This window comes from Neovison vison, chromosome 7 (genome assembly GCF_020171115.1).
Source record: "Neovison vison isolate M4711 chromosome 7, ASM_NN_V1, whole genome shotgun sequence".
NCBI lineage: Eukaryota > Metazoa > Chordata > Mammalia > Carnivora > Mustelidae > Neogale > Neogale vison.
This window is the reverse complement of record NC_058097.1, coordinates 16,709,018-16,720,322: the sequence shown is the minus strand read 5'-3', so window position 1 is coordinate 16,720,322 and position 11,305 is coordinate 16,709,018. Positions and strand designations below refer to the sequence as shown.

At 46.0% G+C, this 11,305-nt stretch overlaps 3 protein-coding genes across 8 annotated transcripts in view; 1 reads left to right on the top strand and 2 right to left on the bottom strand.

Annotated features, from left to right (window-relative positions):
* Positions 1 to 9: 9 nt before the first annotated feature.
* On the bottom strand, positions 10 to 2,460 carry DERPC (DERPC proline and glycine rich nuclear protein). Its single transcript, XM_044255848.1, has one exon. It carries the CDS (start codon positions 2,458 to 2,460, stop codon positions 838 to 840), a length of 1,623 nt encoding a protein of 540 aa, XP_044111783.1. The 3' UTR covers positions 10 to 837.
* On the bottom strand, positions 2,457 to 11,095 carry CHTF8 (chromosome transmission fidelity factor 8). Of its 4 annotated transcripts, none has more exons than XM_044255851.1 (5): positions 11,026 to 11,095; positions 7,949 to 8,030; positions 3,464 to 3,521; positions 3,084 to 3,201; positions 2,457 to 2,681 (listed from the first exon to the last, which is right to left on the bottom strand). In XM_044255851.1, the coding sequence occupies exons 3-5, from the start codon at positions 3,484 to 3,486 to the stop codon at positions 2,457 to 2,459; spliced, it is 366 nt and encodes a 121-aa protein (XP_044111786.1). In that variant the 5' UTR covers positions 3,487 to 3,521; positions 7,949 to 8,030; positions 11,026 to 11,095. The 4 variants fall into 4 exon arrangements, with proteins under 4 accessions (XP_044111786.1, XP_044111787.1, XP_044111784.1 ...); XM_044255852.1 differs by lacking the exon at positions 11,026 to 11,095 and adding an exon at positions 10,630 to 10,779; XM_044255849.1 differs by lacking the exon at positions 7,949 to 8,030.
* A 45-nt stretch (positions 11,096 to 11,140) lies between these two features.
* UTP4 (UTP4 small subunit processome component) overlaps positions 11,141 to 11,305 on the top strand; it is a 36,691-nt gene continuing 36,526 nt past the window's right edge. For 2 of the 3 annotated variants that reach the window (XM_044255842.1, XM_044255840.1), the window contains exon 1: positions 11,145 to 11,220. The gene's annotated coding sequence lies outside the window, so the exon portion shown is untranslated. Of the gene's footprint in view, positions 11,221 to 11,305 lie in introns of all 3 variants that reach the window. The other variant, XM_044255841.1, reaches the window with a different exon arrangement.

Genomic DNA, 11,305 nt, shown 5'->3' with positions numbered 1-11,305 from the left:
ACATCGGCAGCCCTGTCATCCCATTTATTAAAGAAACGGTAAGAAAAGATACAAGCAGGAAAAACACCAACCATCCTTTCACGTCAGGCTGAACGAAGCACAGTGATTTCTCCCCTTTCTCCCCCCACCCCCCCACCCCAATTCCCATCCATATCAGTTTAAATTTTGAGGTTCTTTGATCAGAGTACTAGTGGAGAGGAGTTAGATGAGCGGTGGAGCCTTGATTCTGGCCTCCTCTAAGTCCCAGGAGAAGGAAGTTGCAGGCCCAGTCCATCAAGCAGACATTGTATTTGGTGGGTCTTTAATGTGGTTGCCCACCTCCCTGTTCTGTGTTCAAGCCCCCAGGGAAAGGTATGGCAGTAGAGGATGACCAGGTCCAAGTTGCCCAGGTCAGAACTGCTGAAGCATGGTCCGTTCACCAATGCAACATTTCTAGAGAGCAGTGAGCTGATTCTCCAGTGGTGAGCAGGGGACTACATATGAACTGGGACCTGCAGGCCAATGTATCCCTGAGGAAAAGTCCACGTGAACAATTCAAGAAACCAGTTAAGAAACAAGGGGCAGAAAGCTGTGGGACAAATGCACAGCAGGCTTCTGGAGGGCTGGAGATCCTTTCTCTAAAGGTCAGGATCATTCCCACCTGTAGTAGTCCATCTCCCACATAGAACATTTCACCTTCAGTCAAGAAAGCAGAGGAAAAAGATGGCTCATCTGAACTTGAGCCCCAGCTATGTACTTCAGACGGTAGCTCCACATCTACCCTTTCACTTATAACACAGCCCCTGCCCAGAACCACGGTGCTTGAAAACCAAAGTGGTCCTGGAGAGAAAACGGTGTTTAAGGGGGTAACATTCCATTTGGGTACATTGCAGCCATTGGACCCCCTGGTCTGGGGAAAGCAGCTGGGTTTGTGCCAGGGAGGCTCCCCACTCTAGGAAATGGGACCAAAGTCTTGCTCACAGGGCCATTCATCCTTGGAAAGGAAGATGGGTTTAGACCCAGGGTCCCAGTTGGCCTTGCAAAAGGACCTGGGTTGATACCCACAGGGCCTGCTGGAGAAGAGCCCAGGGGCCCAGGAGCTGACCTGGGGAAATTAACCTGACCAGGTCCTAATGGGCCAGTAGACCTTGGGAAGGCAGCCGGACTTGGACCCTGTAAGCCACTGGCCCTTGGGAAGTTAGCTGGGTTGGGGCCTAGTGGCCCAGAGGTTCTTGGGAAAATTGCTGGGCTTGAGCCCTGGAGGCCAGCAGACCTCTGGAAGGTAGATGGATTTGAAGCCAATGTGCCAGAGGATTGAGAGAAGGAAACTGGATTCAGCCCCCCTGAACCTGTCCCCCTTGGAAAGGGATTAGCATTTACCCCCATGGGCCCAGCTGGCCTTGAAAAATGAGCTGAATTAGGACCTAGGGGGCCAGGAGCTCTGGACATGGGAGACGGGTTTGGCCCTGGAAGGCCAATTCCCCGAGAGACAGGACCCGAGTTTGGGCCTATGGGTCCAGGTACTCTTGCCATAGAGGATGGGCTTGTGCCCATGTTTCCAGAAGCCTGTGAGAAAGCAGCTGAATTTGCTCCTAAAAGACCTGCTGCTCTTAGAATGGGGGCAAGATCTAGGCCTTGAGGTCCAGCCATTCTTAAGTTAAGACCAGATCCTGTGCCCAGGAGGCCACCTGCTCTGGTATCCATATTAGGGCCTGGGCCCAGGCCACCTGCCCTTGGGTTGGGCCCAAGACCTGGGCCCAGGCCACCAGCCCTTGGGCTGGGCCCAAGACCTGGGCCTGGAAACATACCCGACCTCGGGGCAGGGTTTGTACTAACAAACCCTGACCTCAGATTAGGACTTGGTCCTGGTCCCAGGCCAACGGGCCTCGGATTAGGAGGACCATTCCCAGAAGTCAACAGGACACCTGCTCTCAGGTTGGGCCCAGACGCAGGGCCCACAGGGCCACCACTTCTGGAGTCAGGACCTGTTCCCAGGAGACCACCGGACCTTGGGTTAGACATAGGACCTGGCCCTGGAAGACCCCCTAACCTTGGGTTAGACAGAGGCCCTGGACCTGGAAGAGCCCCTGCCCTAGGATTTAGGGATGGCCCTGGGCCTGGGCCCAAGAGGCCACCAGGCCTTGGGAAAGGAACTGCACCTGCACCAGCGGGATTCATCCCTCTTGGAAAAGAAGCCATGCTTGGGTCACGAGCACCAGCAGGGAAAGGTGCTGGATTTGAAGCCAATGAGCCTGATGAGGTTGGAAAAGGCGATGGGTTCCTTGGAAATGGGGCCAGATTTCCACCAAGAGAACTGGATGCCATAAGGAAGGGATCAGAATTCATGCCTAGCGGGTGGCCTGTGTTCAAAACAGGACCACCCTGTGGTCCCATGGAACCGTCGAGCCGTCCTCGAGGTGGCAACTGAGCACGAGTCCAAGGAGTTGGCCGCTCTCTAGGGAAAATCCGGGGTTCTTTCATACTTTCTTGGGGACGTTGGTGATAATGGGTTTGGGGCGAGTTTTGAAAAGGATCTTGTTTTTGATGAGTGCTGTCACCAGGTACCGGGTGCCAGTCTTGCAGCCAAGCTCATCAGAGTCCTGCTCCCCAGGAGTGTGTTTGACAAGGACAGCAAAAGGTTTCTCCAGATGGATGATTTTTCCATACAGGATATGATGCCCCACGATCAGCACAGGGATTCCCTTTGGCAGAACAAGAATGAAATGCCTGAGGTTCAGGGCAAGGTCATAACACTCAGGTGCCTTCTAGAGATGCTCTTGGCGAGCAATACTGGCACCTCCACTCCCTGGCATGACTCTGCTGCTGTTTAAGAGCCGTATCAGACAACCACCCTCATACCCTTTTTCCTCTTCCTAGCCCCAGGTAAGAGAGTTTCCGCTTTTTAGAACTGTGATTTTTCCAGATTCCCCAAAGCTAAGTTTCCCTGCCATTGCAGGGGTCAGGGGAGAACAAGCAGAGAGCTTAGATTAGCTAGACCTCAAATAACAAACCTGAGGGCAGTCCTCACTCTGGGTCCTGGGAGCACCACCTTGGTGTAGCTTGCTTTCCTGAGGCATTAGGCAGGGAAAGAAAAGTCCCCTCACCTCAGTGGTGTAATGTAGGTCTCCCAGGAGGTTTCCAGCTAATCCAGTGCTGTAGCGAGCCTCGATCTCCCCCTGTAGCTCCATCAGCACCCATTCTGCCAGGCCTCCAGCCCCAGCACTGCAAGCAAAGGGCTGGCGGTTACAATATTTTTGAGGGGTGAAGGATGAATAGTGTCCTACACCACCATTCAAGGCCCAAAGGAACTCCTTGCTGAGCACAAGTTCTTGGGAAATTAGGCAGTGCTAGGCACTGAACTACAGATGAAATGCAAGGATGTGTGCAATGCACCTGAGGACCCTGATTCTTCCAGGTAAAATGTCAAACCTACGTAACACCCTCATCATTCGAGCTAAACAAAAGAGTCTCAAAATGTACTCACCTGGAAATAACAATTTGCACCATGAGCTTTCCGTCTTTAAAAAGCAACTGAAAGTAAGCTGTAGAGGAAAAAAAAATTTAGGATAATAATAATGATAGCTAATATTTATCATGTACTGTGTGTGAAGCAGCTTTCTAAGTGCTTTAGACAGACTTTATTTCATTTCCCTAAAAATGTTTTAAGTAGTAAATGTTTTTTATTTGACACTGATACAACTGATAAAACATTGCTGAAGATCACCACAGGTTAATAATGCTATGGAAAGTAAGGTCATGTACTTACTAGTCAACGAGCCAGAACTTGAACATAAAATGTAACACTATAGCCTACACTGCTGACCACTATGCTAATCTGCCTTTCTCAAGAATGTTCTATTTTCTATTCTGCATGTTAAAACACACACAGACACACACACACACACACACACACTAAAGAATTTGGGGCACTGGGGCACCTGGGTGGCTCAGTGGATTAAAGCCTCTGCCTTTGGCTCAGGTCATGATCCCAGGGTCCTGGGATCGAGCCCCACATCGGGCTCTCTGTTCAGTGGGGAACCTGCTTCCTCCTCGTTCTGCCTGCCTCTCTGCCTACTTGTGATCTCTTGTCAAAAAAATAAAATCTTAAAAAAAGAAAAGAAAAAAAGAATTTGGGGCACCTGGGTGGCTCAGTGGGTTTTAAGCCTCTGCCTTCGGCTCAGGTCATTATCTCAGGGTCCTGGGATCGAGACCCGCATCAGGCACTCTGCTTAGTGGGGAGCCTGCTTCTCCCTCTCTCTGCCTATGTGTGATCTCTCTTTGTCAAATAAATAAAATCTTTAAAAACAAACAAAAAACAAAAAATTCATTTAGAGTTTACTTTTCCCTTTGGTATTATAAAAATACAAATTTCCTGTCTAACACTCTAGTTGTCTTTCAAGGTTCAAGGGACCTCCTTTAACAAAAGCCAATTAGCAAAAAAGTCCTTCAGGCAACTTTGGTGAATGGTAAGCAGCTATCTTCCATGACTCTCATTATATGCCTTGACTATCTTTCATTGAGGTATACCCAGACATTGAACTTTCATTTTATGCAACAGTACCACCTGGTGGCAAGTTTGTGGTACTCTAAACAAATGGCTAAAATGATTATTTTTTGCCTGAGACAACTGGCTTCACTTGTCTTTCTAGGAACGGTGGATTCACAGGGGCCTGAGGGATGGGGGATCTAAACTACGCGTACTATATAAGTGTTTCCAATAAATCAATGGAACTCAGTAGAAAGTTGTTAGTCTAATGTCTGCCAATTGTAGCACTGTATGTTAATAGGTGTAATTGTGCACAAGCTTAGCAAACACTGGATTAAAAAGTTAAACAGGTTTCTTGACTGATAATGTTAACCTTCATTTTGGATCTCCAGGGAAAAGTATATTGGCTTACAAGACAGCAGAACTTCTCTATTCTTGAGCACCAAATATCCCTTGGGAACACAAGGTCAGTCAATTCACTGGTCTTCAAATTCAAATATAAATAGTAGCTAAAACCTGCAGAATTTTTATTATGAATCAGATGCTGTATAGGTCTAAGAACCTAGGCCACCTGTCTTTATCTATACTCATAATCAATATGTTCCCAAAAGAACGTATCCCAAAAGAAAACCTACACTCCCAAAAGAAAACCAAGCACTAGTGAGAATGAAATACATCAAAGCATCAGGCAGGCACTGCAGACAGGAGAGCTGGTCGGAAGCACAATGGTGGATCAAGAAGGCATCTGTAAGATGTGGTTTTTTTGTTGTTGTTTTGTTTTTAAAGATTTTATTTATTTGCCAGAGAGAGAGAGAGTAAGCGAGTACACACAAGTAGGCAGAGAGGCAGGCAGAGGCAGCGAGAGAAGTAGGTTCCCTGCCGAGCAAGGAGCCCAATGCGGGACTCGATCCCATGACCCCGGGATCATGACTCGAGCGGAAGGCAGCGGCTTAACCCATTGAACCACTCAGACATCCCTGTAAGTCAGACGTTTTGAGAGTAAATATGGGGGCTCAAGGGCAAAGGTCTTGTGACAAGATAAGGAGTACCTACAATACCATCAACTGAACCAAAAGCACTTTTAAAATTCTTCTAAGGTTTCTTGAAAAAAGGATTACAATTTAAAATCAGAAGACTTAAAAGTCAGGTTCCAGCCTGTAAGTGTAGAACTTTTCACTGTGTCATCATACGCAAGTCACTTAATGACCATAGGGCTAACACCTAGATTATCTGACTCATCAAACTACTGTGAAGACCACGTATATGCAAAATGGCTTAAAGACAGCAGCTTTTTTTTTTTTTTTAAGAGAATGGAAAAAGCAAATTGGTATTTCCACACTGTAATTTTGACTGTAATTTAGAGAATGGTAGGTATGTTTTAGCCATGAATCAAAAAAACCTCAGTAACTAGAAACTGAAGTTGGAAAGTTTCTAAAGGTTAACAAATGCATACAGACTAAAGGGTTCTTAAAACTAAGCTCCTGATGACTGATAATGCACTAAATGTTTCTTACTGGATATAGTTATAGTAATACATAGGTAGTTTCTGAGAAGCAATTAAGTGTTCACACAGATAAACAAGTTCTACGAAGACCACGACAGGGAAGGAAATCAATCTCTAAGGCCTTTGGAAACACGTCTGAGAGGAGTACCTACAGACTGTTTAAGGGCGATGCAGAGAGATTGTCAGTGCATTCCACATTTCCTGGACAGCTTCCTGTTGGAACAGGAATTCACAACCGTGGCCCAAGGGGGCAAAGGAAAACCCATGTCTGAGAGCTGGATCAGAAGAGCTTTACCCACTTATGTAGGAGGCCCTGCCTCAGAAGATCTCTAGATACTGGCAAACATCTAGGAATGCTCCTGAAAATACAAATTCTGGGGCCTACACGTTCACCATTCTGCTGCTGCTAGTCAGAGTGGTCAAACCTATGCTAGTCCCACTGGAAAGCTGCAGATGTGAACACAAATGAAGTTTAGACCCACTTGTAAGGGTCTAGCTCACAGGAACTTGTAGACTGACCTGGCTACATTAATGTACATGGGAGTGTATTTACTGAGTTAGTAAGAAATAACAGAAGGCATTCTTTTAGCAAATTTTAAAATTCCACTTTAGGGGTGCCTGGGTAGGGTAGTTGAATGTCCAGCTCAGGTCATGATACCAGGATTGTGAGACTGAGCCCCATGTTCAGCACAGAATCTACTTGAGTCTCCCTTCCAAAAAAAAGATTCTCTCTTCCTCTCTGTCCCTCCCACTCATGCATGCATGCTCTCTCAAACAAATCTTCAAAATTCTACTTTGATGCCTTAAAATAGGCTATCACCTGAATTTTATTATTCCTTTTTTTGCTCCTTGAGGCAACTACTCTAGGCAACTGTTCTCAGGGCCAGAGTAGGTAGGTATACCTGGGTACTTCATTGAGAACACACCTGATGGCGGTGACAGCGAATGTGTATTTCACTTAATGTAGAGTTGACTAAAAAGAATCTGTAACATGCAGCCCAATCTGTCCCTACCTTGTCAGTAGGTAGGCAGTAGGAAAATGAAGAGGTGGAGTAGTGCGTAATACAAATCAAATCCTATTAGTACTAACAAATGTAACATTATATTTCCTATAAAACAAAAAAAAAACCCCCTAAATCTTCAGTCTCAACTAAGTCCAACAATGAAGACAAGTAGAACAATTTCTACATGTTCGTTCTAAGATACTGCTTGTACAAAAATTGCAGATTAAAAACATATGAAGACACAGCCTGAAAAATAATCAAATCATGAAACTAAAAAGAGTCAATGGAAGAGTTTGCTTAGCACCTCTCTCAAGAGTTTAATCCCAGATTTGGTGACGGCCAACTTCTCCACAGGTAAAGAACACTAATTCTAGGCTGACCGTATGTGTAACTGTATAGCCAAGGAAAAAATTTGGCAATGTCACTTTTTGAAAGACATTCACTGTACTTCAGAGTGGAGTCTCACCGGCCGTAACTAGTGGAGACCTGGAACAATGGAAAGTGGGGGAAAACCCCCAAACTTCTTTCTCCTGAAATGATTTCAACTCCTTCCACCCCTATCTGTCAAAAAAGGAGGACATTTTTTCCTGCTTAAATTTTTCTGGGCCTTCACATCACCAAACAATCAATCAGTTTTATAGTCTTAGCCAAAAGTAAACTTTTCCTAAAGTACTTTATATATCCTAATTAACACAATATTTTCCTGTTAAAAAAAAAAAAAACAAAACGTCTTTTCTGGGGCTTCAAATTTGTAGAAACGGCTTGCTCCAGATCATCCTGTCTTAAGACATGGAGGTCCTGCATAAAGTCAACACACTACTGCTTCTCAGGACAGTGGTCCAAGTAACTGTAAGACCCCAAACAAACTACAGCACAGCAAAAGAATCAGCATTTCAAAACCAAACCAGAGTCACAATGGAACCCTACCCAAAATTCAAAAGATTGAAGTGGGAACTGTATCAATCTGGGACATACCTTATTTAACTGTCCTTTGACTTCTACCTCTGTTTTGAATTTAGTTACTATTATAGTTATTACGAAAAACCTGAAAAAAAGCCTGAAAAAAATCAGAGTACAAACACAGTTTGAGAAGAAAAACCCAGGCAGAGCATTATAATACAAAAATTTCATTTCTCCCATTGCTAAACTTCTGTGGACAATCTGATTTTCTCCTTTCATTGTTGAGATCAATTTTAATGATGTAAGCACTCTTATTCCCATTTTACAGATGAGGAAACATTCACTAAAGGTTAAGTAACTGGTCATGTACCTAGGAAGTGGGATGGGAACCTTCACCCCTCCATAATATGGCATCTCCAGCAGTCTTCTCCCACAGCCCCTCAAACACATTTCTGTATAACTTCTGATTACAAAGCTCAGCCTTTCTCATTTCTACAAAATGGCATGTAAGTAACCTATACAACTACCAGCTAAAGTACCTATTGCATCTCTGGGGTAGGCAATCAAAAACAAGACTTTTTATCATATTCAATTGATGAGATTTAGATTTTGAAAACCAAGTATAAGGCAAAATAAACCAAAAGAACAGAGAACATTCTTTGTCACTGATTCATTTTAATCTTCAACAAAATTCAGTCTCTTAGAATTTGCTTTCTGCATTGTTAAATGTTGAACTGTTAAAAGATTAGTAATGTCTTACAACAGAATTAATGAGCAATGATCCTCATAATGGTAACTTCCCCCAAAATATAATGTGGCGTAAGTATAGTATGGACCCAATTAAACAGAACATATACAACTTTTACCCAAACAAGTGGACTCAACGGTGAATAGAAATAAATTTTACTAGAGCTAAGTAGTAGCTTATAAATTTTCATTACGACCTTTCATCTTGTATTTTCTTAAGATAGCAAATAAAGGGGTTAACTTTACAATTATTAACATAAAAATTCATTTTTTATTTAAAAAAATTAAACACATGACAAAAAGTTTTCACATTGCTAGACCCACACTTAGCATTTACTGAGCTGTTATTCAGTCCCAGGGTCAGTTGTTTAGGAATGCAGTGAGAGCTCAACTTGTCATACCTCGATTCTGTTACTTAGCCTATGTGTGACATGGGATTAATAATCTAACCTTTTAAGTTTCAATTTCCCCACCAATAAACTGGGCATAAGAAAGAAACTATCCCAAAGGGTTGTTGAGGATACTTAATGAGGTTATGAACGGAAAGTCCTTACCTTACATGGTAACATGGTAAGACTTTAGGATCAAACTACTTATTACTGGCGGGGAACATGGCATTTTCTTAGTGTATGTTCAAAAGAGTTACCTAAATTCTATACTGAATAATCACTTTAATATTTATAGTACATTAAACCTTCCTACAAAAGCAGCAGGTTATCAGAGTAAAAACAGGTTTACATGATGGGAGAACAATTCAAACATGACAGTCAAGTTTCACCAAACTGCTTCAAGGACTAAGTTCTGAAAGTTTTCTTCTCTTTTCTCTAAAGACGACTATATTTCTATGTGCCTTTTCATCAAATGAACAATTCAGGAAATTTTCATATACAAATGAATCAGATTATTTTTATTAGCAGTGTTATTGTGGTTTGTTACTCAAGGGGATGGTCTAAGTTTCAAAGGGAAAATCTTGTCTCCTGACAGGCATATGTCATTAAGTACTAAAATTCTGTTTCCAAATGAGAAGCTTGCTCCCCTCCAAAAAGGGGCTATGGAGGGTAGGTGGAAATGAATGCTTCCAAACTTTTCATTAGTGAAGAGTGTGTTCAAAAACATGTGTGGATACTATGCATACACGTGATACTTTCCCATCACATTTTAGGATTCCCATGATGCGGGGAATCAATTACTGGTATTTGCAGACAATGGGTGGAAAAGATGGCTTCAGTCGATCTGAGTAACTCCAGTTTTCTCCATCTTCTGCTACTCTGCAGCCCCATCTCAATCCTTCCTTCTCTAACTGCGATGACCCCCTATCTTCCCCGCTCCTCCTTTCTAGCCTGGCTTGAGGTCTCACAGTGTTCTGGATTCTCCTCCCATCGACCCCCATCTTCTCCACCCTCTCCCCCGACCCCCTCCCATCCCTTCATTTGGAGCAACAAACACTTCCTATGTCTAGTCCCGCCCACTTTCTGGGACTTCTCAATCCGCTTCCCCTCTCTTCCCCAACCCCCTCCAATTCACCCGACTTTCGCTGGGACCTCCTACCAATGTATTTAACCCTTTCTCCTATCTCCCAAAGAAACTATTCTTTAAACTGCATTCTTCCACACCCCTCAAACCGTCCACCCTCCTCCCAAAGATTACTCTTTAAACGTTCTTCTACACCCTCACTCTCCAAATCGTTCCGTTCCCTCCTCAATCTCAAGTACTTAGCGCCTCCAGAACCCGAACCGACCCCACTCTTTAGTCTCTCACTCCGCCCACAAAAGAACCTGGATCACTCTTCCTCCTAACCACCTTCTCAATTCTCTCTCCCAGCAGCTTCCCTCCGCGACTTAAAATGTCCCCTCGAACAAACCTCACATTCCTACACCCCCAGATCCCCCTCTCCAAGTCCCCTCTCTGATATTCCCGCTATTTCCTGAGTTCCAGTTCTACCACATTCCCGCACACCTCACGTTCTGGACTCCCTCCCCACCCGGGGAAGAGCCCCTTCCCGCACGTACCTCGAGGTTCCGGCCCGCGCCGCCCCCTTCTCCGTCCTCCGCCCGCGCTCGGCCACCCTTTCCGCCCTTCTCACGCTCCGCCCCTCTCACTCCCTTCCTTCCCTCCGCCTTCCGTCTATACACCACTCCCTTCCCCCACAATTCCTGGCCCTCCCACCCCGGGGGCCCCTCTGGGTTTGCCCCCACCTCTCCGCGGCTCTCCGCCTCCCCTCCCCCTTCCCGGCCGCCCCTCCCCCGGCCGCTGCTCCCCGCCCCTCGGCTCGCCATTCTTCTCCACGAGCCGAGCGCCCCACCCGGCCCAAGTCCCTAGCTTCCCACTCCCTCGCACCCTCGCCCCCATCCCCGACTCAGCCCTCGCTCCCCGCGGCCTCCCGCGCCCCCCGCCCGCGGCCTGACCTGCAATGGCGGCCGCCGAGCGCGGCGCCGCGCGGCCAACGGGCGACAACCGAACCTCCCGCCGCCGTCGCCGCCGCCGCGAGCACTGCCTGCGCACTTCCGGCCTTGCGCCGCAAGCACTTCCGGGGCAGAGCACGCGAGCGCGCGCGCACGTGGGGCCGCGGCTGAGAGAGGCGAGTCCCCATCCGTAGGTAGGTGAGTTGGGGAAGGGGTCTGGGAAGCTGTTGGGAGATAAAGGAATTTGATGGGGTGCGGCCTGCCCTGTGCCGACGCCAGTGGA

Coding starts and splice junctions, on each gene's coding strand:
- DERPC (XM_044255848.1), bottom strand. CDS start 2,460: ATGAAAGAACCCCGGATTTTCCCTAGAGAGCGGCCAACTCCTTGGACT.
- CHTF8 (XM_044255851.1), bottom strand. CDS start 3,486: ATGGTGCAAATTGTTATTTCCAG. Junction 3,202..3,463: donor GTGCAAATTGTTATTTCCAG/GTGAGTACATTT, acceptor CTTTGCTTGCAG/TGCTGGGGCTGGAGGCCTGG. Junction 2,682..3,083: donor ACCTACATTACACCACTGAG/GTGAGGGGACTT, acceptor GTTCTGCCAAAG/GGAATCCCTGTGCTGATCGT.